Genomic DNA, 27,941 nt, shown 5'->3' on the forward strand with positions numbered 1-27,941 from the left:
TACACCATAATGCAAATTTTGTCAATAAAAAAACAAGCAGGCAAATAAAAGCAATCGCAATTTATTTTAAAAATTGGGGCACAACATCGTTTTCAATTAAATTATTATACCAATAAATGCAAAATTTATTGAATGTTTTATTAGTACAATCTTATAACAAGGACAATATATTTATGTTTACTTAAAACGTAAAACTTTAATTTAACTATTTCTTATGTACTTTACAATACAAAAATTATCACAAAAAGGAAACTGTGGCTCACTACTATGTAAACTATTTTTACTCAAACAGTATAATACTTAAGTTTCATTGAATTTGATGATTATTTGGATTTTAATTAATTTTTCATCAATGTAAGTAAGAGTTTTAAATAAGTACCTTTCTGAAAATAAAAACAATAAAGTAGCTTCATTTTATTATGAATCAATTCAGTTCTTATATAATGTAATGTTTATAATCATTTACTCCATGGTTTGAAACGTATCACTTCAAAACCTAATAGGACCAGGAGATTCTGTGCAAAAAGTAAAAAACTTCATAATGTACAAATATCAATTAATCTCAAGGTTCTTCTATTCGTCCAAACTTATATATGAGTGAGCCCAGAAAGATGAACATGTTCTGTAAAAAGAGGGCTATGCCAGGCCAATAATGTTGTGGCCCTAAAAAAATAAAATTAACTATATTTAATAGTCATAATTCCTAACACTGAATTATAAAAAGAGTACAGACCTGCAGCTATAAAATCTGCAAACAAAATCCAACAAGCTGCAATTATTTCAGCAAATCCCATTACAAATCCAAAAAATAACCAACATCTTACACCTCTAGCTCCTAAAAACCCACCATTGTATGCATCACCTCTGACCTGTGCATTCGTAACAGAGTTTACCCTAAATTAAAAAGTTAACAATTACCAATAGTTAAAATGCACCAAAACATTAATACAATAAGAATATTAATTTACATAATGAAAGAAATAACTCCAAATACTGCACAAATGTAGTACTCATTTAACATTTCACCAGGATATTTGGCATGTGCATCGATAATAAACCACCATCCTACGAAAAACTGAAATTGCAGAGAAAAATAAATCTCTTTGTAAGTCTATACATTCTGATGCATGTTATACTTATATAACTGTTGAATTTAATATTATAACATTAATAATAACTTTCAATTATATCTTTTTATTATCACCTCTACTATTTTATTATCATTGCTATTTAGAATCATTGTTCCAATTGATGCTGTTGTTGTCCCTTTAAAATTAATTATAATACAGAGATAGGTAGTAAATTCTAATAGAAACATACTAGATTATTTATTACCACAAAAAAAAGTAAGTATCAAACTGCTTAATTGAAACAATATTACTGTAAGTATATAAAGCAAATCGACAGTATTCACATATATTATTAAATAAAAAGGAATAAAAATAAAATGCAATGTAATTAATGTCAGTGTCACATTCAGAGCAATGTAAACTTTGATGTTTACCAATGTTCCGGCCAACATAGACGCCAGTATATTTCGCTTCTCGCCCATTTCGAACCATAAGCATGTCGAGGATTGTATATTTTCGAAATAGGACGTCATTTTTTGGAGTTCTCGATAAAACGGTACGGAATTGAGTTTCACGATTAGACAGCTAACCTAAATGAGAAGACATCAACTAAGAGTATCATTGTACAATCCAACCCAGGCATAAAGAAAGACTGCGATCTACGACAATTATTTTTTAGATCACAAACTCTCTTTAACTTTGAGCGACTTGCCTGCTATGTTGATTATATAGTAATTAGAGCACTTGTTTTAAAGAAATTTTAGACACATATTCTGAATTTTGCAATGATCACCCCACAGACAATGATTCATGCCAAGCAAGGGGAAAAACACCAGCACTGACTACCCTTTCTCCTTCACTGTACATAAATAAACATAACTTGCAATCATCCGCCATATTCGTACCGTCAAAGGGGAAAGTTACTAGAGTTATTTACATTTTCTTTGCATCTGCGTTTTTCTATTTACAAATATTATCTAGTAGATATTTTTCCGATTTCTATTTTTTCATTTCCGGTTAAGAGTTATCCGTCGGATACATATAACCTACCTTCCTTCAGTCAATTAAAGATTTGGATGCCAAATATCTGTTTACGCGTTTTACGGTTTTGGAGAAAAACAGATACCAAGAATAGCACGCATTAAGAGCAGTTGAAAGATTGTATAAAACAGAAAGAGATACATTTAGTAAGCCATATTACCCTGAAACAGAACAAATGACTATCTTCGATCATACATACGAAACTAGCCATCAAAAGGATAAACGTTTTATTATTTGTCTCGTTACAACAGAAATAAGTTCATTGAATATACTTTGTTAAAAATGACTATAGACTTAGGATTCGTGGAAACATGCGAATCGTGGCGATTGGAGAGTAGATTTTTTCCAAGTAAAGTTGGCGGTAAACCAGCGTGGCTTAATTTAAAGGATGTTCCTGGGGAGAGAGATCTTCAGTGTGAATATTGTAAGGAACCCTGTATCTTTTTATGCCAAATTTACGCTCCATACGAAGATAATGAAACCGCTTTTCATAGAACTATATACGTTTTTATATGTAAGAAGTTGGAGTGTTGTAAATTGAATAAAAACGGAAATTTAAAGGTCTTTCGATCTCAGTTACCAAGAGTAAATGAATTTTATCCATCTGAGCCGCCTATAGAAGAAAATGATTGGAGAAGTGACATTAGTATATATCTTGAACAAATTAACTGTCTGATCGAGTATGTACCCTAATGAAATATGTATATTAAATTAAATGGTTTCAGGCGTAAATCGATGGATAAAAACATGTCATGTTTGTGGAATATTAGCACCTAATCATTGTTCCAAATGTAAACATATAAATTATTGTTGTCGCTCTCATCAAATTTATGATTGGAAATGTGGTCACAAGGAGTGTTGTGGCATTAATGAGAGCACCACAAGAAATGGTTCACTTTTATTCCCTGAATATGAAATAATAATAGAAGCAGAGGATAGAAAAGAAGACAATGATGCAAATATTTCTGAAGAAGATGAAGAAGAAATTAAAAAATATGAAACAATGGTAGAAAAAGGAGAAGCAGGAACTTTTCAAAATGAAGATGTCCAAAATGAATTATTAAGTTTGGCTAATCAAAACGAAGATGAAACATTTTTGGAATTTCGTTTAGCTACTGATAAATATCCTGATCAAATTTTAAGGTACAATTTATAAGTTAAATTAAAAATAACGAGTATCCTTAATGTACAAGTTGTTATTTTTATGACCATAGATATAACAGAGGAGGACAAATCTTATATATTTCAATAGAAAATAAAGTCAGTGAAATACCAAAATGTTCAGACTGCAATGGAGAAAGACAATTTGAATTTCAGGTAAAGTAACTGAACAGGTATAAACTTTATTTACCATTTGAACAAAATTGTGCATAAGTAATATAAGATTATTCATTATAGATCATGCCACAACTGTTAAACTTCCTCAATTTTGAAAATGCTCTCAAATGCATTGACTGGGGTATTTTAGCAGTATTTACATGTAAAACATCATGTGTACCTAAATATGGATACAGTACAGAATATATATGGAAACAAGATATTGTTGAAAATAATCTAGACAATGCATCTTAGGAACATAATAACATACATTTAATTTGAACACTATATAATTGTACAGTAGTATCAAAAATATTATAATATTTAGAAAAGTAAAGTATTCTAATTATTCAAAATGAAATACATGATAGTTTTGATAACAAATTTTCATTATTCATTATTAATCCTAAAATATACCACTTAACAATTTCATTGCAAGTACAGTTAAAGCAAAGTATAAAAAATAAACAGTAATTTGAAGAAAAATATGTTGTTCCTCAAATTAAGTCAGTTACTAAAGTATTATAATTAGTTCATAATTTAGCAATACTTGCTCGTTTTAAAAATATAGATTTTATAACAAAAATAAAAATTGGTAGCACAATAACTGTAAAAAAATAACTTTCTTAAAAAATTATTGAAATTTGTAGCAATATATTCAGTTATTAAAAATGTAATTGCGTTTCCTTACTCTATAATAATGCTACTTAAAATATACTCATTACATATAAAGTTCTTTGATGTTCACTGTAAGAAACTTAACATATAGAAATATATTCTATACATATCTAAGTAAAGTTCTAATAATATTTATCGCATCTTTTATAATTATTTTACATACTGTTTTTACGAATTTATCTGTAATACTTTCACGGAAGTACAAGTCAGTCATTTCAATCTAGAAGTCATAATATATATCCTGATAAATCTTTGATCCATTAAAATTAATTATTTAGTTTCTACATTAAATAAATCTTAATATATAGGTATTATCTTTTTAAGAGTAGAAAAGTATACATTCAAAACTCATAATGAAATATACAGTACCATATAAATTAGTGCTCTCTAGAAGACAATATTGTTGCACTATCTTGACAATATTGTTTAAAACACTTCAAGGTAATACTTTTCACAGCCTTAGTTAGATTATGTGACAGATCAAATGGATCCTGCACACATAATGGAGAGTCAATGCGGAAGTATTCTGGACTCCCAGATAATTCCAATTTATTTTTGTATGGTTTCATTTCTTTGGGTAATGTATCTATTTTTGAAAAAGCTTTTTTAGCCAGTAAGCAACCCATAAGTGGACAAATAATGTAATGTTGGTAGTCAAATTTTGCATAAAACTTAAAAAAACCCAGTAACAATGTTGAAATTGATTGCACAAATTCATTATTAGTCTTAGGTCGTGCAACCCCAGTTTCCCAACCTAAAAAAAATTTTATATTATATTTTTTTATATTAGTGAACAAAACGACAATAAAATGACAAAAATGCAAACAGTTAACTTTTTAAAAATATATATATACTTTATGCATTAAATATAATATAATAATTTACCGCATATAAGTTGAGATTTATTTTGTTTTTTTATTAGTGTAGCAACACTTGGCAAATGTGACTCTGTTTGCAAATAAAATATAACTATCCAAGAAAGAGCATAATTTGATAACCCATGTCTTTCAGGTAAATTAAAAAGAGACAACCATTTTTTTAAAAATAATATCAGCTTTCTGCAGAGTGGAAATGTATCATTGTACGATCTAGGAATTATAATTAATCACAAATACAATCTTCTATAATTCAACATACTTTTCTATTATATATTATAGTAAGATAAAGATGCAATACCGTATCAGTTTAGAATTCTCAACAGAAAGACCATTTGCGACAGAAATATCACAGTCTACACCTGCACGTTTATATATTAATTTTATTATAGGAGTTCTAGTTTCTTCCAGTATGTTCTTCACTTCCCATTCTTCCTTTTGTTCACGTAAAATTTGTACAATACGTTCAAGGTATTGAATTCTTAAGCTCTCAGAATTATTCGTGTAGTATGTATTTTCTATAGAAATATGTATGAATTTAAATGAAATTTGAAATAGCATAAATTTATTCTATATATTATAAAGTCATGTTTAAATATGTATTTACCACAATCAACGTATACATCTATATCACTATTAGCAAATCCAAGTCCATTAACTCTTGAACCAAATAAGAATACTTTGATGGATGGAAAGTGTACTTTTAAGCTATTTTCTAAAGATTGTTTCACTTCCTCCTGTATATTGTCATTTAATAAAACTTGTGTTTGTTGAAATAAAATATTAACAGTTTCATCAACTTGAGTCAACAGTTTTCTTATACATTGTGGAAGATCCTCAATCATAAAATCTTTACTTTTTGATAAATATTTGTGCATTATGTCCCTACAATGCTCTGTATAAGAATCTTCTTGACACAACCATAAAGTGGCACATGGAATACAAAAATCAAACATATACTTTTTTGATGATTTAATATGTTTTATAACATGCTGTATAAATTCCATTTTATACTTAAAATTTGTTCCACACAAAATGCACGAGAATCTTTCAATACTGTAGTACAAATTACTAAGATTTTGCAATATGGACTCAAAAGTTTTATCTATAATTGTGCAGAACTTTTTATAATTTTGTTGATGTATTTTACTATTAATATGAATATCAATCATTATAGATTGATTTTCAAAGGTGTTTCCACAAGGATAACATTTTATTGAATGTTTTGAAATTTTCTTTATATATTGTTCTGACAATTTTTCAGTATTCAGTTCATTTTCTTTGATTTTATTAACATTTACAACATGTGATTGAAGACACACATGTTCATATAATAAATATATCTCTTTTGAAATACTTATATCACAAGCTAAACAATAGAAATATTTTTTTTTGCATGGCATAAGTAATTTAAAACTCGATTTTATTGTATTCATTTTTTTTTCATTTAAAGTATACATTTCTTCTTCAATTTCTAAACATCTGGTATCATATACTTTATTTAAACGTTCTGCTAAGGATTTTTCTTTACCTTGTACATGTTTATTTTGTCTTATCTTGTATACGTTTAAACAAAATGGTGATTCACGAAGACACCTGGTAACTTCAGTATAGATATCAGTTGATAAAATCAATTTATCAATTTCTTTTGTACTTTGTGATTTCTTATCTGTAATAGATATCTTACTAAATTGATCTGTTAATGACATTGTATTGTCATTAATATTGGAATATGTCTTATTACAAAATTGTTTCACTTTCCACATATGCATTCTTCCTTGGCAATGCTCTATTAAATTATGATCTGTATTTAATTTTGCTCTACAAAATGAACAGTTATAAAGAATATTATTCTTTATATCATTATCAAATTTAATATCTAATGCATCACAAGATATGAGACACTTTTCAGTAAAATTTGGGGACATACTTTCCACATTTGGAAGAAGAATGTTACAAAGCATAAAGTTGTTATTTTCTAAGACATTCTGATTATTGTGAAATGCATAGACAAATATTTCCTTCTTGATCATTTTAATATCTTTCAAAGTATTTACTAAATTGTTTAAATGTGTCTTTAGACGTAAATGATTAATTAATATACTATTTCCTTGCATTATTGATTTACAACAAAGACATTTATATAAAATAATATCATCTCCCATATTCATAGAGAATATATTACATTTATGTGTGTCTGTATTAATATGCCCAAATAAATTACTTGCATCAATTTGTACATTACATAATTCACAACAATAGAAGCAATTCTGAAAATTAATATCATTCTCATTTTTCACTTGTAATTTGTTACATTTACTATCAATATTATTATTTGTTAGATGTTCCTCTTCATGTGTACTGTCTGTTAATAACTTTGTATAATGTGTAATATTGTGAATGTTATTATTTAAGTTTTGATATTGGCTTGTATTAATATTTATTCCAAGGTTTAAGGAATTAGTAATTGATTTTTGATCTGTTATATTGATTTGAATATTTTCATGTACAGTATCTTTGCTTTCGTAAGTTGTTGAATTTACATGTTGACATTTTAACATATTGACATGAGACCTTCCTTTAATATGTAATAAAGTATCATGCAATGAAGGAAATTTACGTATGCAGAATTTACAGGAATAAGTATCACAATCAAAACTTATAATACCATTACTTATTAATTTCTGATCAATCTTTTTTAAGTTAGTTTGACATATGTTATTAACATTTAAATTTGATTGACATTTTACTGCTTTTGTTTTTTTTGGTAATGCCATGTTTGTTATAGGCTGCATACATAATGTTTGAACAGATTCTAATTCTTCTTTTTCAATGTCTATTTCAGAATCATGATATATCTGCTGTATTATATTCTCTTTACTATCCTGCTTTCTACTTTGTTGTTTTAGTTCACGAACATGTTGTTTTCCTTCAACATGTGATAAAACATTATCTCGAGATGACAAAGGACAATTACATATTTTGCATATCAAAAAGCCTGTATCCAAAATTACAATTTTGTTATCGCGAAATATTTGACATTCATTTTGCTTGTCTAGATTGTTTACAGATAACAGAGATACATCTTGTCTATTTTTATTGCACTTTGTATCCTGTTCTTTGTATATTATTACATTTGTGTCTTGTGATACTTGCACAGTCTTGTTCTCTTTTTTATATTTTATTTTAAACAAGCTTAAAGAGTCTATCTTTGTATTTTCTTTGGTGTTATTATGCATATCATATATATTTTCAGTTTTACTTAATGTTGCAATATGATGTTTTTTTGCTTTAATATGTGCTATAATAGCACTTGGAACTAAATAACAATGCCAACAAACTAAACACATTAATTCATGACATTCAATTATTACAATTCCATTATTAACCAAAGTTTCACAGTCTTCACTTAAGTAATTATCAAATATTTTTACAACCATAAGAGGTACGCATTTGTCATGTCCTTTAATTATATATGTGTCTTTTAACATTGCATGTTCTACCTGTGATATGTTTATACGTTTTAACATCATTTTGGATTTAATAGATGTAATATGTAATGCATCTTTTTTTTCATTATCTAAGTTTATATAATCATTTCTTAATTTATTAACATGACATTCGCTTTGAATATGACTGGATACATCATGTACAGTTTTATAAAATCGTTGACAGGGTAAGCACTTGAAAATATTTCGTGCAACTATTGTTACCTGATTATTTGCAAGTTCTTGATATTCTTGTTCTGTACATTTTTCTAACATAGTAATTATGCGATCATTTTTTAATGTTTTATGTCTTTTTTCTTTAATGTGTTGTGAAACATGTGCAAGACTTGATTGCATAGACATACACAAATGGCAGAAAAATTGTCCATTGCAACTGGTTATATTATGTTCCAATAATTTTTTAAACATTTCTACTTCATTTAATATAAGACCATTCATACGATTAAAGCACACAATTTTTAATTTTTTCAATAAGTATTACAGGTCACATTCACAATTTTTTGCACAATTCTACGAATTCTTTCACGTGTTCACACTACGCACAGCCTACAACATTGTGTTTATCACTTGTGTCCTGAAATATTATTTCTCAAATTCTTAATGTAATTTTCAGAATTGCCAACATTGTTTTAAAAATGATGTTTGTTCAATAACAAAATAATAATACATAGATTAACATAATTTAAATAGTAAGTTTTATTCGAAAGTTAAATCTAAGACAAAAGGCAGGAATTCTGTACAATAATAATGATAATAATAAAAATGTAAAAATTTCACATGATTTTATGCGCAATACATATACATATATTTTTTAAATTTAAATTACATTTACTACAAAAATTTAAATTTTATGTATCAACTCTACTTACGTATCGCTTAAACAACAAAGATTGATTAACTAGCAGAAAGCAATGTTAACTTACTATCTCAGTGGAATTCGGGAAATCACTTATCTTTAATGAAATGATTTGGTGATTCCCAATTGGTAGAATAGGCTTAGAGGCAGTTTCCTCTCTAATTACACACACGTATACCAATATCTTGCTGTGGTTGCATGCACTGCTTTCTTTATCGGTCTACACTGGAATTCGAATTTAGCACTCTTTGAAATTACGACTATAATTACGACATAGTCTATCCTACACCTGGTCTATAATAATACTCTAGAATTTTTTTACCAACTATGAGAATCACAACTAATCTAGTGAAGAAGCTCTATATTTATGATAACCTGTGTAAGGCGGATTATTTAGTTTTTACTCATATTATTTAGTTTTTAATTAATAATTATATTAGCCAGCTAAGAGTGATACTATTATTAATTAAATGCCAAATAATATTATCCAGATCTCACCACGGGGAGGTTGCTGCGAGTAGAGAGTCGAAGGGAGATAAATGGAATCATAGTTCCATCGATACATGCCATCTTTTCGCAAAGCCGCCAGCATTTTGGAAACGTTCCGTACACTTTGGAAATCCGGATGGTAAAATGCCCAAGTTTGCCATGAAATAGTTAGTTATTTTTAACGATAGATGGCGCTTACTTTCGACCTCAGGCCCTCTGGTGCTAAAACGCCCAAGTTTGTCGTGGAATAGTTCGTATCGTGCACGCTAGATGGATTTCTCGACAAGCTTGGGCTTTTTAGCACCAGAGGGTTTGAGGTCGGGAAATAAGCGCCATCTGTCGTTGAAAATAACAAACTATTCCACGACAAACTTGGGCGTTTTAGCACCAGAGGGTTTGAGGTCGAAAATAAGCGCCATCTATCGTTGAGAATAACGAACTATTCCATGACAAACTTGGGCGGTTCTTTCGACATCTCTGATCGGTATGGCAGTCAGATTGAGCCACGAAAGTCCATAAGGTGTAAGGTCTACTCGTATACCTCGTCTGTGGTTCAAATTTTAATTTTCAAAATTATACGTTATATGAATTGAATATTAAAAAATTATACTACTATACTTGATACAAAAATAAAACATTTCATAAAAATTATAAGTTTAAATTGTTCCCTCGAATGCTCGATTTAATATATTCGTTAAGTATAATAATGAATGTTATAATTCTGGTTTGTGTATCCGTGAAGTATTTTAAAATCGAATTTTAATGCTGTGTATCTTTATTGTTATATACGTGTATAAATATTTATGTATACAAACTAAAATTATTGAATAAAATTTCAGAAATTTTGAATACAAAAGTGGATAATATACATATACATATTAATCGAAAAATACGATTTCGATTCGAGTGTACTGATTAACGTAGTTCAATTGACTGCCTTCACACGGAAGTGATAGGAATTGCGATTGGTAGGGTAGCGTTATTTTATTACGTGTCATGTATAACACAAATCTGCTTTTCCTGATTGCTTGAACATTGCAAGTCGGACTCCTGAAGTGCTTCGATATTTATTTATTTTAATCATTAAAGGTATTAAAATTTATGTTCTCAATTATTTGCAGCGAATCATGCAAGTTAGTCACTTTCATATATCTGAAAGTGCGTGTATTTAGTGGTGTTTAAACTGTCATAAACATATGTATCGTAAATTTGTTTGATATATTCTTAGAATCGATAATTTAATAAGTCAACTGGGAAATATGATTAAAATAACAATATTTTCCATGTCAAAGTAAAAAGTAACATTCACAATGGTACATTAGTAACACTTTTAAGATCTAGTAAGTTATAAACACCAATTGTTTTATTTCATAGTGTCTTTGAAGGAATAATTATCTTTAATATTCTTGTATAATTTTGTACTCTGTAGCAATATTTAAAATTGATTTTCTAGAAGGAAACTGGTATTCCTAACTTGTGTTTTCTTTTTAAACTATGCTTAAGTTTAACACAATAATACATATTATCACCATATTTTTTTACTTGTAGCAAGAAGATGCGTCAATTGAAGGGAAAGACGAAAGAAACAAACAAACAGAAGAAGGAGAGAAAAAAAGAATTTCTAGAGAACAAACAACGCGTCTTTACAATCGTATTACCTACAATTGCTGCAATATTTGTTGTAATAGCAGCATATGTTTATGTTAAGACCCGTCCAAAAGTTGTTGAGTATTAATTAGCATTTTCATCATCATCGATCATTAAAACATGATAAACAGTGTATTTTGAGAATGCCCAGACAGTTCCTTGATACATTTGTACAATCACATTAGAATTGTTTAATTAAGTGGGCAAATTTAAATGCTTACTGATAAAGTATTTCATTCCTGTCATTCAATAATCAAATGTATAAATTATATATTAATTGTATACCTTTTGAAAAATATTTTTCATGCAAAAAGTTATGTAATATCAGAGCATAAATATCAATTAAGGGAATATCAATAAGAAGGTTTTATTACACAGAGAAAAAGTTGGGGTACTCGTATTATTATTGTAAAATTTGTCTATACAAAGGTAGTTATTTTTTAAACATATATATTCCATTATAATCTATTGCATTTTTTCAAGTGCAATTCTACAAAATAACAATTAACTTTGTTAGGGAATCATTCCAATATTAAACATGATTCCAAGTATATTGTTGTATTTTTTAGTATATCCAATACATGCTTTTTCCAGAAAAATTGGAAAATGTAGTTCAATAAAACGCTTGTAATTATATAATTTTTTAAGATAAACTAAACAACATTGTTTTATAAAATATTTACAAAATAAATATGAATATAATATAACTTTAATACATTTTAATTACTTTTGTAATATATTCTTTCATGTCTGCACTCTGCCTTTTCCTTCATTACAAATTGTTTGGATCTATATTTTCTTAACAGGTTTTTATTGTATACGATATATCAAGTTATTTTTTGCTATTTTTTTATCGTGCAACAAGTCAATTATTATTAAACTTTTATTATATTGTGGGTAGTGTTTTCAAGGGAATATAATTATGAATTATAACAATTTTAATTTAATCAGTAAACTAGAAACATGTCATTTAAGATTACAAAAAATTGGGAACCACTGACAATGAGATAGATACATACACCAATAGGAACTTACCACGTATTGCATGGATACACGTGTATTGAACTTTCGGCTTCTATTTCTTCGCAAATTAAACGTTTTATATTGTTTAAAAAATGAGAGAAAACCTAGTTTACTTCCCAGTTGTTGTTTTTACAATATTTCTACTTTGGGCAAGTTCTGTAAAAGGTAAATTGATATCTTTACTATTAATTATACATGAAACGTCAAAGTTGATAATTGAGTATTTTTAAATATTGTCAATTTTCCGAGTACATCGAATTTATTATTGTATTTTGTGTTTTACAAATTTATCATATTTAACTATTATAAAATATTGTTAATGGGCAGTAATAATTAGGTTAACCTCTTCTGGTAAACAGTTAATTGCAAATTTATAGTAAATTAAATTTTTGTTGTATATTGAAATTTTGCTAAATATTATTTACTTTAGTATACATTGACACTAAATATAAAATGCTGTGACAGTTAATATAATATTATATTAATGCTACCAAAAATTTTCTTTATGAAATTCAGAAACAAAAGATTATACTTAAATGTGTTATATAAAAGTTATATTTCTTTTGCAGCTAAAGGAACACAATATGTGACATGTGGTTCTATGTTGAAACTAATGAATGTAGACTACAAAGTCAGATTACATTCTCATGATGTAATGTATTTAGATGGCAGTGGTCAACAATCAGTAACAGGTACACCTACAAAGGAAGATGGAAATTCTTATTGGCTTGTTAAAGCTGGAACAAAGAAACAATGTAATAGAGGGTATGTACCTTATGATGATGTATTAAATATTTTATATTTCTTATAATATTCACTTATACTATTGAGCAAAATTAATGTATAATAGAACACCGATCAAATGTGGAGATATCATAAGGTTAGAGCATATAACAACCAAAAAGAATCTTCATTCTCACCGGGTTAGTTCACCTCTTAGTGGTAAACAAGAAATATCTGCTTACGGTGACGGTAAGGGAGAAGGTGATAATGGAGACAATTGGCTTCTAATATGTAGTACTGATGTTTGGAAACGAGATGAAGCAATCGTATTAAAACATATAGATACAGACACGTAAGTTATTTACTGTTTTCCAATTGTTCAAATTTGTGTTCTAATCATATTTAGATGTAAAAAACATACAGTTTAAATACTTAAAAGTGTCTTTATTATAGATATTTAGCAGTAACTGAAAAAGTTTATGGTAATCCAATTAATGGACAAAGCGAAGTAGTGGGTGAATATTCTCTTAATAGTCCACATGTTGAGTGGGTAACAGCCGAAGGAGTATTTATTCATCCTAACGATTTTAAAGCCCAACATCATGCACATACAGAATTGTAAAACGAATTCCTTAGACACAAAATTTTGTATGGCAAATTACATTAAAACTATTTTGATTGTACATTACTAAGAATAGAAATTCATGTCAATTTGTTTTCAAATTTTATTGTAAATCAGATCGGAGAAATGCATTTTTATGCGATCCGTTATTCGAACACTAAATACATGCAAATTAATTTAATACATCAGAACTGAATAGGAAATTAACTCTTCCATTACAATAATCTGTAAGAACAATTTTAGAAAGCCAAATACAGTTATTTATTATTTTTATGTGTTAGATAAAAGCCAAGTGAAACTGTTGTTTCATAATATAACATATATTTATAAATGTCTTTGAAGTAGTTCTGAAAATTTATATGAAGAGTGCAGTGCAATATGATTTTATTTATGCAAACGTATTAAATACATGCGGTATTTATTACAATATAATACAGTTTGCAGTAATTTGAAAATGTGTAGTTAGTTTTTTATGGATAATTTTTATATATAACATTGTATATACACGTATGTCTTGTATATTTAATTTAGTAATTTATGTTTGTCATTATTATATAAGTAAAGTTCTTCTGTTTCCGTTTTTTATAATTTCTACATGTACAAATTCTAGACACACATTTATACATGTTTTAATTCATACTTTCCATTGAGATCTCTAGTTCCTATGAGACCATTGTATGGAAAAATAATGTTTGAAAAACCATAACTACCAAAAATTTCTCTTAAACTTTGTTTTCCTGATATGTTTGCATACCGTTGTTTACCTGTAATACAACTGTGCAATTTCCAAGTTCCATATACCAAGCACATACATAAAATAGTAACTAATATATCAAACATTGTTACTAGTAGTATGTAAGTAGTTTCTCTAGAATGAAATAATTTGATAAGAGCAATAGGAAAGCAAAAGTTTAAAAATATGTTAAAAGAGTCTACATCAGTTCTTATTACACGATTAATATATTCATATAAATAAGGCCCAAGAGTGCATAATGAATATATACATGTCAATGATGTATAAAAACAAAATAAAATAAAATTGCCTATATTTTGTCGTAGTATGCAAGCACCTAGGAAAAAACAATGATGATCTCTAAAATGAAAACACTTTTTACAATAAATGCAATGGTGTGCTGGTTTGCATGTATAATTTATACACTTTCCACAATACCAATATTTATGTTCTGCATTATTTGCTACCTTATTATATATTCCTCTTTTTGCCATTTCTGTAATTTCCATAGTTGTTGCCTTACAACTTATACTGTATACAGAATACCAATTTAAATATACTTGAATACAAAAAAATATGAAAACTGGAGTTATCTTTTCATTAATATATGTTGTTAAAACGATATCAACAAAGGTATACAGCAAAGCAACAAATGGACAAAACCTTAGAATAGTATGAGGAAATGGTTTCATATTTTATATTTACAATAGCTTAATTATATTAAACATACATTTAAATTATCTTTGAATATAAATGTTTGCTTCTTTTTTTATTTTTAATATTAATCCATAATAATTATTTCGATACATTGGCCGTTTCTCCTGCAAAACAGAAAACACCTATGCGAATTCACTTATGATTAAATTTAATAGTTGTAGGTACACTAACCCTCTCTATTTTTATAGATTATCCAATTGTAATTGTTCATTTTCTATCCAGGATATTTAAACATATATATTTTTAACTTTTATACTATTTTATCCCTTATGTTTAATTGGTAATCAAAATTAGATAATTTTTTAAAGGTCTCAAATTTCGTATGGATTTCTAATGCGTGAATTAACGAACAATAATAATGACAGTATTCTATATTTATGTATGTCAATTCATTTTCTAAGAAATATAAAATGTCGAGTGTTTATCGAAAAAGTTGTATCAAAAAAATACCCACACAGAAAGGCCAGATTTGACTTAATTGAGTGCATCGACGGCGACACTAGTAACGACGAACTTTCTTAGCGTTTATGTGCAGAGATGCCAGATTCAGTCCCGGTGCCCTACTCACACATACCAGATCACGCGTACGTGAGCTCGTACAGTTTCGGAAAGTCGACAAAGGCAAATTGACACATGCCCCCTTTCTCGATTATTCCGAAGCTACCCGAAGTAATTTCGGACCGCCCTGTGGGAGTCCAGAGAGAAAGGCTCACATTTGCCTTCTCACTCTTAACAACTGAAATCGTAGCTGGTCGCATTAAAATGTGATTAGGGGGTCTTAAAACGTGTATTTCCGTAAAATAAATTCTACAAAATTTTTTTTCCATTATGGGTACTTTGCTTATGTGCGCCTACATAGGTCAAAAAGTAAAAATGCTTGGGCAGCCGCGATTCCAGATCGTATGCCGTAGACAGGAGGTCGGATTTCAGTTGTTAAGAGTGAGAAGGCAAATGTGAGCCATTCTCTTTCGACTCTCACGAGGCGGTCCGAAATTACTTTGGGCAACTTCGGAGAATCGAGAAAAGAGGGCATGCGTCATTTTGCCTTTGTCGGGTTTTCGAAACTCCACAAGCTCACGTACGCGTGATCTGACATAGTGTAAGAGAGCACCTTCAGTGCCTTTCCGGCATCTCTGATTCGAACCCCATGGTGCTAAAACTCCCAAGTTTGTCGAGAAATCCATCTAGCGTGGACGATACGAACTATTCTACGACAAATTTGGACGTTTTAGCATCAGAGGCTTTGAGGTCGGTAAATAAGCGCCATCTAGCGTTGGAGATAACGAACTATTCCACGACAAACTTGGGCGTTTTAGCACCAGGGGGTTTTAGGTCGGGAAATAAGCGCCATCTAGCGTTAGAGATAACGAACTATTCCACGACAAACTTGGGCGTTTTAGCACCAGGGGGTTCGAGGTCGGGAAATAAGCGCCATCTAGCGTTGGTAATAACGAACTATTCCACGACAAACTTGGGCGTTTTAGCACCAGGGGGTTTTAGGTCGGAAAATAAGCGCCATCTATCGTTGAAAATAACGAACTATCCGCGACAAACTTGGGCGTTTTGCCGTGGATGGCTGTGCAAATCATGTACCACCGATGGGTCACACTTTCTTTAACTTATGCACAGGGAGTATCACGGGCTAACTAAACGGATATTGGTCACCATACAGCGACTGTTACTAACTGCTCCTGATTACTGCTTGCCTCTGCTGGACTCTGCTGCCCATCGATTATATTTCTGACAACCTATAACGATTACTACTGACTTCTGCTACCCTCTGTTGGTCTTTGCTGATCTCTGTCAGCATGTGCTTGTCTCTGCTGAACTTTCCTGGCCTCAGCCGAACGCTACTGACCACTGCAGGTATTTCTGATAATGTATAACGATTAATACTTATTACTGCATGCCCCTACAAGTCTCTGCTTGCCTTTGCAGGTTTCTGCTTGCCTGTGCATGCCTTTGCTGGCCTCTGCTGAATACTGCTGACCACCCCTCATGCTTCTGACATCGTATAACAATTACTACATGCTACTGTTCGCCCCTGCTGATCTCTGCTTGCCACTGCATGCCTCTGCTCGTCTCTGCTGACCGCTGCTGACCACCTCTGATGCTTCTGACAACATATAACGCTGACTACTTGCTACTATTCGCCCCTGGTGATCTCTACTTGCCACTGCTGGTCTCTGCTGACCACCGCTTATATTTCTGACAACGTACAACGATTACTACGACTCCTGCCACCCTCTGCTGACCTCTGCCAACATCTCCCGACGTCAGCTGACCATCGCTGACCAACGCTGATCATCGCTGACCACTGCTGACCGTTGCTGACACGATGTAATGTAATATAATATGTTTATATGTATTAAAGTGTTGTATAATGTAAATCTATGGCAATAAATGATATAATTTCAAAGAATTCTACGTGTTCTCATCATTTTTACCCTTCTTTTCCTATCGAAATCATTCCCTTAGTTATAAGACACTCCGAATCTTTTAAAATTTTCTAAGTTCCCTGAATTTTTGCGAATTCCTGGAAATGACGTTATTACGTAATATTACGTAATATTACATAACATTACGTAATTTTTGCCGAAAAATTTCGGCCGTAGAAATTTTAAAGAGCTGTTACGTAATATTACGTAATATTACATAATGTTACGTAAAATTACGTAATTCTTGCCAAAAAATTTCGGCCGGAGAAATTTTAAAGAGCTGTTACGTAATATTATATAATGTTATGTAATATTACGTAATTTTGGCCGAAAAATTCCGGCCGCGAGAAATTTTAAAGAGCTATTATGTAATGTTACGTAATATTACGTAATATTACGTAACGGATTTTTAAAATTTTTGTCGAAAAATTCAGGCCAGAATTTTAGCCGCTGCCTGAAACTTCTTGGAAATTTCAGGGATTCCGAGAAGTTTCAGGGACGCCGGTAAGTTTCAGGGATCCGGAATTTTCAGGAATTCTTAGAAATGACGTCATTTCCAGGAATTCGCAGAAATTCCTGGCGGCGGGAAATTTGGAGAGGGCAAGAGGGGTAAAAAGTGATGAGAATACATAGAATTCTTTGAAATTATATCATTTATTGTCATAGATTTACATTATACAAAACTTTAATACATATAAACATATTATATTATATTACATCATGTCACAAGTTGTCAGCAATGGTCAGCAGTGGTCAGTGATGGTCAGCTGACGTCGGGAGATGTTGGCAGAGGCCAGCTTAGGTCAGGAGATGCTGGCAGAGGTCAGCAGAGGCTGGCAGTAGCCAGTAGTAATCGTTGTACGTTGCCAGAAATATAAGCGGTGGTCAGCAGTGGTCAGCAGCGGTCAGCAGAGGCCAACGGAGGCCAGCAGAGGCAAGTAGAGTCCAGCAGGGGTAAGCAGTAACAAGTAGTAATCGTTATACGTTGTCGGAAGCATCAGGGTTGGTCAGCTGTGGTCAGCAGAGGCTAGCAGTGGCAAGCAGTGACAAGCAGAGTCCAACAGGGGCATGTAGTAGCAAGTTGTAATCGTTATACGTTGTCAGAAGTATCAGGAGTGGTCAGTAGCGGTCAGCAGAGGCTGGGAGAGACTAACAGTAGCCAGTCGTAATCGTTATACGTTGTCAGAAATTCCAAGAGTGGTCAGCAGCGGTCAGCAAAGGCCAGTGGAGACCTGTTGACGGGAGGTCGGATATTAGTTGTTCAAGAGCGAGAAGGGAAGTGTGAGCCTTTCTCTCTCGACTCCCACAAGACGGTCCGAACTTACTTTGGGCAGCTTCGGTGAATCGAGAAAGAGGGCATATGTCATTTTGTCTTTGTCGGGTTTCCGAAACTCCACGGGCTCACGTACGCGTGATCTGACATAGTGTGAGAGAGCACCTTCGGTGCCTTTCTGGCATCTTTTTTTACGTGTGCAACCCATTACCCATTATCACTGACCTTGAGATACGCAGGGGGAAATGGAAATATTCACCGATCTGACCTCAAATAAATGACAAATATGTTCATTCATAGAAATAATAACAAAAATTTCTTTTTTTTCAATAGTTAAAACATGGTCAGTTTTCTCTATATACTACTTTAGTCATGAGTATTCGTAATCTGTGACTTACGAAAAAAGTAACGTAATATATACGAAATTCTTTTAAAAGATTAACTAACATAAACAAACTTTATATGCTAATATTATCGTGTATTAATGAATTATATAAATTTTAAACGAAATATCAATTACCATTTATACTCAATAATAAACTCTGTAAGATTATCCGTGACGTTTGTTTCATATCATCGAGAAAACATGATTCATAAATAATTATTATTGATAGCTGTTTGATTTATTTTGCTATAAAAACAATGACTTTTATTATATTTGTTTACACAAAACTACATTATTATGAAAAAAACAGCAGATCTAATATAATAAATACAATAAAATTTTCGTGTAAAAATTTGTTTGTTCAACACTTAAACATTATGCACGAAATCCTAAAGTATATTTCGACATAACAATTGTGATACAAAATCAAGATTAAATTATATATAAACATTTCAAAGATAAGAAGAATCTCAGTAGTAAAAGTTTAATAACAATCACGGCATTTTGGTCGCTAGATTTTTTTAAATTCTCGTATAAAATTTTTAAAATGAGTATTATATATCAACTAGATTTCTTTTTGTCGATACATTTTGTACATATTTATGCATTTAAAATTTTATACACAGTTTTTATTATGCTTGAAGTTTGTACATTTTTTTATAACAGAAAATTGAACTTGGAACTTTTACTTTAAATGTTTATGAATATATAATACTTAGTAATCATGTTCATAAACATTTAAACATACATACGCCTATTTTACAAAATTGTTTTTCTTCTTTATTTTTTTCTTGCTAAAAAAACATAACTTATTTAAACTAAAAAATCCAACAAATATCATTAATAAATAATGCCTTTTTATAAAAAATTTTATAAGATATCGACAATTATTTACATTTATTTTATGTAATTAGTTTCATAATCTTTTCTGTTATATATACATTTAATCTTCTCTGTTCAATTAAATGTAAAATTATTATTTTTTTTAAATTGTGCAACGCTAATTCACGTGTACCCGTTTTATACATTACTAAGGATCGAAGGTAGGTTCTGCTTAGAATAAATACTATCATATGTTTATAGTATAATCTATAAAATTGCACCATTTCCTAAAGATAATCCGTGCTATACTTATAAAACTATATAAACATACTGTAGGATGATTTGTATAAGTTATCAAAATATACTACTATACTCAAACTATGCTTGTACAAATAGTGATTTTCCAAACAGTGTAAACAATAAATTTCTGAAACCCTCGATTTAATCTGATGCGTAGGCCATTTGAATACACGGTTTATTTCTGTTTTAATAACTATGTGTTTCTTCTAATTAGTTTTCAATGATGACTTAATCATAACTTCACGAAAGTTCACCAATAGGTGCATTTTGTAGCCACAAATCGTGTATGAAATTATACAAATCGTCACTGACAGCCACCTGTACAAATGTTTTTTTATTGGCAACTTTCTAATTCTAAAGAAAGATACGTAGAGTTTTACATTCACTACTTTCTTTTTTAACTTATGTAAAAACATACCTTGTATGGTGTAGGATTGAAATTTCTTTTGTGATCATTCCTAAGTGTCTTTAAAGACTCCTGAACTCTATTTCGTATTTCATGCAACGTAGGTAATGGTTGGCATAATTTACCGTTTTTCCAATATACCTATAAATTATTGTAATTTAACTATTTATATTATTTAAAATTACTGGAATTTGTAGATAAGCGTCGCCAACTTCAGAGATCGTAACTTCATTTTACCTTATGTAATGACTCTACTCGCGTTGGAATAACATAAGCTCTCTTTGACTCCTGAAATGGATGTCTACAAAGAACTTTTTGTTTTACTTGTGGAACTTCCTCTGTGGATTTTTGTAAGAGATCAATTAAAGCATATCCATCTGCACCATATAACCTGAATGAATCTTTCTTCCCTGGTATTGTTACTTTACCAACTTCCTGACTGAGTTTAATTCTGGGTTGACCATTAATTTCAACCATCTTAAAAACACAGCCTAATGCTGGTTGTCTTTGGCATGTCACCAAATGCGTTCCAATTCCAAAACAATCAATCTTATGGCTCTATATAAACAATGTCTTTCATAGGAATTACAAATTTATCATAAAATGAATTTGCATTAATTTGTCAGACGCGTATTTACCTGTTCGTTTAAACTTAGAATAGTTTCCTCGTTAATGTCATTTGATGCACAAATCATTAATTTTGCAAACCAAGGTATGTTATATTTGGCAGCAATTATTTCAAAAATGTCCCTTGCAGCATTACTTAAGTACGCCAAATCGCCGCTATCAATTCTTATACCAATTGATTTATAACCCAAATCATTTAAAGCTAATGCCACTGCACAGAAGTTTAGAAGACCACTCCTGAGTACAGAATTTTGTTGCTATTATTGATTAAAAGTGCATTTATTTATATTCTACTATAGAAATGCTCTATTAGGTATATTATATTCTACAGTTCTAGCTACATGAAAAGTATAGACACATTGTAACAATTCTATATAAATAAAAATGTCATTTGAGTAATATTAAAATCTATTAGAGATATTAATACTGTATATTAAGTATGAGTATGAGACATGCACTATTATTGATTAAGCGAAAACGCATGAGGTCCTTCATGGTTTAATATGTGTATCACAAGTAATTTTGTAATAGAACATGCAAACTAATAGTTCCAAAACTTTGTAGATTATGAAGTTTCTGTTAACAAAGTTTAAACTTTGCATTATTTTATCAACATTTTTTTTAATTACAAGGCATGTTTATCATGTCTTTTTAATATCAAATATAACAAATTATTGATTTAGTTAATTAAATGGCTGAATTGGGAAGGGTACTATATAAGGTCGTACATTTATGACAAAGACACTATAAACTTGCAAAACTTTTACCAAAATTAATTAGTGTTGCCTTATTCCTTTATTTCTATTTTTATGATGTAAAAATGACACTGTAAAATATAGTTTTGCCCGCTTTACAGAATTATATTTAAAATATACTTATTTGAATTAACCATTATTTTATAGTTTTAAGAAATTAAAATCATTGATAAAAATTATAAATAAACATAACATGTTTAGATCCAATGAAACACACAAACATTAAATTGAACAAAAAATACTAGCAACATATATTTAGTATTTATAAAAGTAATGTAATTATTAATATATATTTTGTAGATTAAAAAAAATGATGATTTATCCTGCAAAGCAGACAGGGGATAATATCGTACCTCACATAGAGCTCACCCAATTCGCCTCGTCTTAAAAAGCCATTCTTGTGATGTGAAGACGATTCTGATATAATTGGATTGTTTTTAACACCATTTTGGGCATGTGTATTGGACCCATTTGTTAGACGATTATTCTTTACATTTAGGCTGGCTATACGTGCCTGTCTCTTGGCCGAGGCTTCGATACTATAAACACACTCCTGTTAGGCTACAGTGTGTATATGTTTCATCATGCCTGCTTTGTGAATATGTAATTATAATTACTAATGCATGTATCAAATTCATTAAATGTATTTTTTATTAAAAGTGAAGTTACTGATGAAATATCTATAGTATTTAGTAATTTATTTACATTAATTAATGTTTCATTTCATAATCAAATATATATGTTCACATATTCAAGACAACATGTAACACTATTTGATACAAGTATACACTTTTCATCCATGATGTACTTCACTAAATTCTTTATGCTATGGAATAAGTTACATATAATTATGCTTGAATCTACATATTGAACAGTTACAATATGAATTATACACATAGATTGTGTTGAAAATTCTATGACAAATACCTCAAAGCAGTAAATTTTCTAATTCAAAACTAAGTATAAAAACAGTTGACTGACCTCCATAGCAGCGTTTCTCAACCCATGGTCCGCGACCAAATAGTGAACCACGTTAAGTTTTTAATGATCCGCGAAGTAATAGTTGTTTGATAAGACTCAATAATTGAAGTCTATTAGACTTGATATAGACTTGAAATTCGTTTGAACCATTCTTTATAGTAAATGATATTCTATATGTATATCATATGATTCAAATGTAAGACGCCCACTTTAAATCTTGATTTAAATTGATTTAAATTGACTTTTATTTAAAGTGGGCTGCGGTAGACAAAAGGTTAAGAAATGCTGCTTTATAGAACTAGCTTCATTTAAAAGATTTCTCTTTCAATGAAATCTTTCAAATATTGTACTTCAAAACATTCGTATTTTTCTACTACTAATTTTCATGCATATTAAACTACAATAAATATTAATATTTTTAGAAAAATATATTGTTAAATAGATTTTATATGATTTAAGTTTACAATTAGCCAAAGATTTCACAAATAAAATGATACTAAATTTAGTATGTTGCTCTATATATTAATATACACAATGTAGAAACATGACAGTGCACATTTAAATATAATTCTGAATCTATACATGCAGATAGTCAAACATAGATGCATATCTAATCTTAGAAAGACAGATCGCCTGTGTACAAAATGAAATCAAAATATAATATCTACACGTACGTACTAAACAATACGAAAAAAAGACTTGCTAAACAATTTCAAAGAGAAGAAAAGTGTGACGAATAAAATATAAATTATTATTTATATTAAAATATAAATATAAATTAACAATGTTATACCTTTTCACATCATATGTGTCTACAAGAGCGACAAATCGTTGCGGGAAAGCAATAGCATAACTAATCAAAGCAGCTAATTCTCCACTAGAAGCCTCAGAAACTAGTGTTCCTACATCAGCAGCAATGGAATCCCGATGTTTGTAAGCTAACTCTAGAAGGTCATAAACCTCTCCAGTTTCTTTATGCGCCAATGTCTAAAAAAACACGAAATATTAATATAAAACGTATAGTTGTTTAATAAAATTATAAAACTTACTTTTTCCTGTAGATCATCAAAGCCAGTGAAGGATGTGATGTATGCATGTGCGTGAGTTCCGCTTACGGGAATATTATAAAGCTTCCCGGCTAATACATTACTAGTACCATCAAAACCACCTAAAAAATATTAATTCGATAAATATGCAAACAAAATTAATGAAAATAAATATTAGGGCAATTTGTGTCAAAACAAGGGTATTTCTACATCTATATTGATGTCTAAAATAAACTGGAAAGAAATGAAGGTAGAAAAAATATTTACCAATATAACTATACTTAGATGCACTCAATCCACCATCAGGACCCTGAGCTCTTCGAAGGCCAAATTCTAACAATGTTATATTCTTCCCTGCAACCATCCGGTATCTGGCTGCATTAGTTGCCATTAAACTTGCATAGTTAACTAAGGTTAACAGTGTTGTTTCCAAAAGTTGTACCATTATTAATGGGCCTTCTACTCTTAGTAATGGTATTCTGCATAACATATTAATTTGCATTGAAATTTTAACTTATTAAAGTTTGATGTTTCATCAAATATGTAATGTTGACAAGCATTTGAATATTAACTCTAGCTGCTGTCTTATGAGCAAGAAAAAATACCTTAAACAATGGCAATGATGACAGTGATTAACATAATTGAATAATATTTGCACGATGCATGCAAGTTTAATAGACTGTTTACTAACCTTGGAAAAACAACAGAACCTTCTTCTATGGCATATATTGTAACATCTTTCGGAGTAAGGTCTTTTAAGTACTCAAAAAATCTTTGGTCGACCGATAATGGCATTGTTGATTTCAAATATTTGATATCTGTAGAATTGACATTTAATGCATATTTTATGCAATGTATAAAAGCTGTTTATACAAAAAGTATTTAAAAATTCATATATACATACCACTAGAAGAATATCTAAATTTTTCTAAGAATTTAATACACTCTTCCAAACCAGCAAAGATTGTAAATTCTCCTTGGAAAGGATTTTTACGAAAATATAAATCGAATACAGCACGATCATTCATTTTTCCACTTTTCCAATATGCATATGCCATTGTAATTTGATATAAATCTGAAATCATGTCATATACATTTAAAGAGTAATGTAAATATATCTTAATGACATAAGTAACGTAAGTAATAGGTATAACATTTCTATTGTATTTGATTTTACAATGTTTTATACTCTTATTTCAATGATATTTCATAAATAGTATTAATTATACTACAAAGTTACATAATTTAAGATGACCAAACAAGATATAAAAACATGCAGCATGGTTAATTGAAAATGACAACACATTAATATTTTCTAAATTGTTGATATTCAACTTCTAAATGAATCGAATCATTGTTATTACACTTTCATTAACAATATTGTGATCTTCTCTTCATATACATTGGTATGTATATCTAACAACTGGAATCGCTTAAAAGGAGTAAATAGCGTAACAAATATGTTGTACGCGTTGAAGAAAACGAGAAAATATATGATAACATTGTATCAGAATTGTCGTAGATTGTTCACGTGCTTTATATTTCGGAACACCACGTGTTACATCATTATAATAATATATATCAGCAGAGTAAACCATGAGATAAAATAGAACCGCATATTTTGAGGTTACTTTTTTAACTCCCATATCGCGATGTAATCATTTCGAATACACACACTCATTAAAAATACCTGTCAGGAGCGGTTGCACAACGCAGTTTTGCCGCGAATGACACCACAATTTATCTTCATCATCTGACATTTTTCGTATTATTTTACAGACACGGTTAAAAAAAAGTAAAATAAAATAAAAAGGCGGTATATTCCTTTTTCAACGGCAACAAACGCTACGCCAGTTACTGGACGACAATCAGTCAAGTACCGTTACCGACGAACTAGCATGTTTCGACGGCGAACATCGTATTATACGCCTGGTCTCTCTGTATGTACACTATTAGAATCGATAGGAACGTTTGAAGGACGTAACGAACGACGCGACCTGTTATTCCGCCATTTCCGCCAATAAAGGCCCCCTCTTAAAAAATAACTAGGAATCGAGTTATCTATGTATTTCGTTCAACCACGTGAATGCGCAGAAAGTATTACGATTTTTCGCTGCGCCGATTAAATTTTTTTCTTTTTTACCGTCATTTCCTCTTTTTTTTTTCACGTTGTGTCTAATCACTTTGTCACCACTTTGTTTTCCAAGAAATAAAACTGTTAATCTATTGTATTTCCATTACTACTTTGTATCCTGTAGTTTTAAATACGATCTTTACTTTTTTTCCTAGTTAATCAGTATAAAAAGATAGGGAAACTGTATTTAAAAAAGTATTCGTACGATGAATACCCTACTAATTATTATTTATACTTTATTTATAAGATGTTTATCAATATTTATAAGAATGGTAAAATCGAAAACTCATAAAAGATTAATAAGAATATATACATTTATAAATCGCTTGGAATTTAATACATAAATAATTTAAATTATAAATTTCTTGAAAATTTCTAGATAATTTTCAAAGTATTTGAATTGATAGTACAAATGAATATAAAATACAAGAGAATTTCGGTATTATCACAGAATGCAGTATGTCATTTGTCACTTGTTACTTGTTTTAAGTATTGAATGTTAGTATTCTAGATGAATTTTAATTACATCGTACGTGTCGTTCCCTATAGTTATTATTCCACAGATTTATTGCTAGAATTAATTTACTACATTTCTTGCAATGACGGTAACGACGGTAACAACTGTATCATCGGTTATATCACTGTTTTAATTATCGTGATCGTTGTTACGTTATGAAATTAGAAACGAAAACAAATACGATTTCTTTTTTATGCTTCAACGATATTATTAGTATATTATTCGGTATTGCGATCCTGCTTTATTAATTGCACAATTGTAACCTTTGGTCCAGGCAAACGATTAATACTTCTAAGTTCACTAATTAATTTAGATAAGATTTGGGACCAAATTCAATATAATTTTGAGATAAACGACTCGGAGAGACTGACAGATAAAATTTCATTTTAATAAATGACGAATAAAACCGACGAATGGTCTCAGGTATCATGACTGTTTGTATTGTTATTTGGATAAGTTTCTGTTTAAATAATTATTAGAAAAATATGCTCGTTATATATGATTCCCGCAATTCATTCGAAAAAAGTATAGTTGTATTTATAAGGACGGGTATTTTTCCACGATTGAATTCCATCAAACGGTGCCGCATAACAGAAAGTATAATTATAGTGCAAGAAAATCGTGTAGCGATCGGAGGATCCTTCGATTAAACACGTATTGTTAGGGGCAACATGTTTGTATATGATGACCTTGCGGTAATGATACGGCATTGCAGTTCTTCCTCCTTCGGCGCGCGAAACTTTTGAAACATAGAAAATTAATGTTATAAGTTTGAAACACAATCACGTGCCGTTACATGTATGATGCAACGTCGAAGTTGAACTCCTTCCGTGCCCATCAATTGCATTACTCGAATTGCCGGTTGTGTAACGCTCGCGTTTCGCGATTTCTATAAAGTTTGACTAATGTTTTAACGATGAATTTTTTCCAAGTTGCGCTCGAAGCTCGCGGACAGAA

General features: G+C 30.1%; 6 protein-coding genes across 11 annotated transcripts; 2 read left to right on the forward strand and 4 right to left on the reverse strand.

Moving 5' to 3' along the window:
- Positions 1-117: 117 nt before the first annotated feature.
- LOC143349612 (transmembrane protein 50A) lies at positions 118-1,920 on the reverse strand. The gene is made up of 5 exons (XM_076780991.1): positions 1,783-1,920; positions 1,505-1,660; positions 969-1,075; positions 734-894; positions 118-663 (listed from the first exon to the last, which is right to left on the reverse strand). Exons 2-5 carry the CDS (start codon positions 1,601-1,603, stop codon positions 563-565), a joined length of 468 nt encoding a protein of 155 aa, XP_076637106.1. The 5' UTR covers positions 1,604-1,660; positions 1,783-1,920; the 3' UTR covers positions 118-562.
- A 47-nt stretch (positions 1,921-1,967) lies between these two features.
- Zfrp8 (Zinc finger protein RP-8) lies at positions 1,968-3,812 on the forward strand. Of its 2 annotated transcripts, XM_076780976.1 has the most exons (5): positions 1,968-2,535; positions 2,631-2,757; positions 2,837-3,254; positions 3,326-3,428; positions 3,510-3,812. In XM_076780976.1, exons 1-5 carry the CDS (start codon positions 2,500-2,502, stop codon positions 3,681-3,683), a joined length of 858 nt encoding a protein of 285 aa, XP_076637091.1. In that variant the 5' UTR covers positions 1,968-2,499; the 3' UTR covers positions 3,684-3,812. The 2 variants fall into 2 exon arrangements, with proteins under 2 accessions (XP_076637091.1, XP_076637082.1); XM_076780967.1 differs by having other exon boundaries at positions 1,968-2,757.
- A 67-nt stretch (positions 3,813-3,879) lies between these two features.
- Positions 3,880-9,256, reverse strand: LOC143349593 (uncharacterized). Of its 2 annotated transcripts, XM_076780944.1 has the most exons (4): positions 5,589-9,252; positions 5,283-5,499; positions 4,992-5,194; positions 3,880-4,860 (listed from the first exon to the last, which is right to left on the reverse strand). In XM_076780944.1, exons 1-4 carry the CDS (start codon positions 8,926-8,928, stop codon positions 4,484-4,486), a joined length of 4,137 nt encoding a protein of 1,378 aa, XP_076637059.1. In that variant the 5' UTR covers positions 8,929-9,252; the 3' UTR covers positions 3,880-4,483. The 2 variants fall into 2 exon arrangements, with proteins under 2 accessions (XP_076637059.1, XP_076637069.1); XM_076780954.1 differs by lacking the exon at positions 4,992-5,194 and having other exon boundaries at positions 4,684-4,860; positions 5,589-9,256.
- Positions 9,257-12,392: 3,136 nt separating this feature from the next.
- On the forward strand, positions 12,393-13,929 carry LOC143351076 (stromal cell-derived factor 2). The gene is made up of 4 exons (XM_076782791.1): positions 12,393-12,670; positions 13,075-13,270; positions 13,356-13,580; positions 13,682-13,929. Exons 1-4 carry the CDS (start codon positions 12,598-12,600, stop codon positions 13,848-13,850), a joined length of 663 nt encoding a protein of 220 aa, XP_076638906.1. The 5' UTR covers positions 12,393-12,597; the 3' UTR covers positions 13,851-13,929.
- Positions 13,930-14,468: 539 nt separating this feature from the next.
- LOC143351051 (palmitoyltransferase ZDHHC22-like) lies at positions 14,469-15,911 on the reverse strand. 2 transcript variants are annotated; one of them, XM_076782790.1, is made up of 2 exons: positions 15,755-15,911; positions 14,469-15,404 (listed from the first exon to the last, which is right to left on the reverse strand). In XM_076782790.1, exon 2 carries the CDS (start codon positions 15,273-15,275, stop codon positions 14,469-14,471), a length of 807 nt encoding a protein of 268 aa, XP_076638905.1. In that variant the 5' UTR covers positions 15,276-15,404; positions 15,755-15,911. The 2 variants fall into 2 exon arrangements, with proteins under 2 accessions (XP_076638905.1, XP_076638904.1); XM_076782789.1 differs by lacking the exon at positions 15,755-15,911 and adding an exon at positions 15,472-15,743.
- A 4,365-nt stretch (positions 15,912-20,276) lies between these two features.
- On the reverse strand, positions 20,277-26,340 carry Naprt (nicotinate phosphoribosyltransferase). Of its 3 annotated transcripts, none has more exons than XM_076782629.1 (11): positions 26,011-26,340; positions 25,238-25,408; positions 25,025-25,151; positions 24,601-24,812; positions 24,337-24,455; positions 24,081-24,274; positions 22,660-22,845; positions 21,563-21,788; positions 21,162-21,482; positions 20,937-21,065; positions 20,277-20,836 (listed from the first exon to the last, which is right to left on the reverse strand). In XM_076782629.1, exons 1-11 carry the CDS (start codon positions 26,012-26,014, stop codon positions 20,759-20,761), a joined length of 1,767 nt encoding a protein of 588 aa, XP_076638744.1. In that variant the 5' UTR covers positions 26,015-26,340; the 3' UTR covers positions 20,277-20,758. The 3 variants fall into 3 exon arrangements, with proteins under 3 accessions (XP_076638744.1, XP_076638743.1, XP_076638745.1); XM_076782628.1 differs by having other exon boundaries at positions 26,024-26,339; XM_076782630.1 differs by lacking the exon at positions 22,660-22,845 and having other exon boundaries at positions 26,024-26,340.
- Between the last annotated feature and the right edge of the window lie 1,601 nt (positions 26,341-27,941).

The sequence above is a fragment of the Colletes latitarsis genome, chromosome 2 (assembly GCF_051014445.1).
Source record: "Colletes latitarsis isolate SP2378_abdomen chromosome 2, iyColLati1, whole genome shotgun sequence".
Taxonomy (NCBI): domain Eukaryota; kingdom Metazoa; phylum Arthropoda; class Insecta; order Hymenoptera; family Colletidae; genus Colletes; species Colletes latitarsis.

Coding starts and splice junctions, on each gene's coding strand:
- LOC143349612 (XM_076780991.1), bottom strand. CDS start 1,603: ATGACGTCCTATTTCGAAAATATACAATCCTCGACATGCTTATGGTTC. Junction 895..968: donor GGAGTTATTTCTTTCATTAT/GTAAATTAATAT, acceptor TTTTTAATTTAG/GGTAAACTCTGTTACGAATG. Junction 664..733: donor TGCAGATTTTATAGCTGCAG/GTCTGTACTCTT, acceptor TTATTTTTTTAG/GGCCACAACATTATTGGCCT.
- Zfrp8 (XM_076780967.1), top strand. CDS start 2,394: ATGACTATAGACTTAGGATTCGTGGAAACATGCGAATCGTGGCGATTG. Junction 2,758..2,836: donor TGATTGGAGAAGTGACATTA/GTATATATCTTG, acceptor AAATGGTTTCAG/GCGTAAATCGATGGATAAAA. Junction 3,255..3,325: donor TATCCTGATCAAATTTTAAG/GTACAATTTATA, acceptor TTATGACCATAG/ATATAACAGAGGAGGACAAA.
- LOC143349593 (XM_076780944.1), bottom strand. CDS start 8,928: ATGAATGGTCTTATATTAAATGAAGTAGAAATGTTTAAAAAATTATTG. Junction 5,500..5,588: donor AGATGTATACGTTGATTGTG/GTAAATACATAT, acceptor ATATTTCTATAG/AAAATACATACTACACGAAT. Junction 5,195..5,282: donor GAGAATTCTAAACTGATACG/GTATTGCATCTT, acceptor TATAATTCCTAG/ATCGTACAATGATACATTTC.
- LOC143351076 (XM_076782791.1), top strand. CDS start 12,598: ATGAGAGAAAACCTAGTTTACTTCCCAGTTGTTGTTTTTACAATATTT. Junction 13,271..13,355: donor AAGAAACAATGTAATAGAGG/GTATGTACCTTA, acceptor AATGTATAATAG/AACACCGATCAAATGTGGAG. Junction 13,581..13,681: donor AAACATATAGATACAGACAC/GTAAGTTATTTA, acceptor TCTTTATTATAG/ATATTTAGCAGTAACTGAAA.
- LOC143351051 (XM_076782790.1), bottom strand. CDS start 15,275: ATGAAACCATTTCCTCATACTATTCTAAGGTTTTGTCCATTTGTTGCT.
- Naprt (XM_076782628.1), bottom strand. CDS start 26,093: ATGTCAGATGATGAAGATAAATTGTGGTGTCATTCGCGGCAAAACTGC. Junction 21,483..21,562: donor TTCTAAGTTTAAACGAACAG/GTAAATACGCGT, acceptor TTGTTTATATAG/AGCCATAAGATTGATTGTTT. Junction 21,066..21,161: donor GAGTAGAGTCATTACATAAG/GTAAAATGAAGT, acceptor AATAATTTATAG/GTATATTGGAAAAACGGTAA.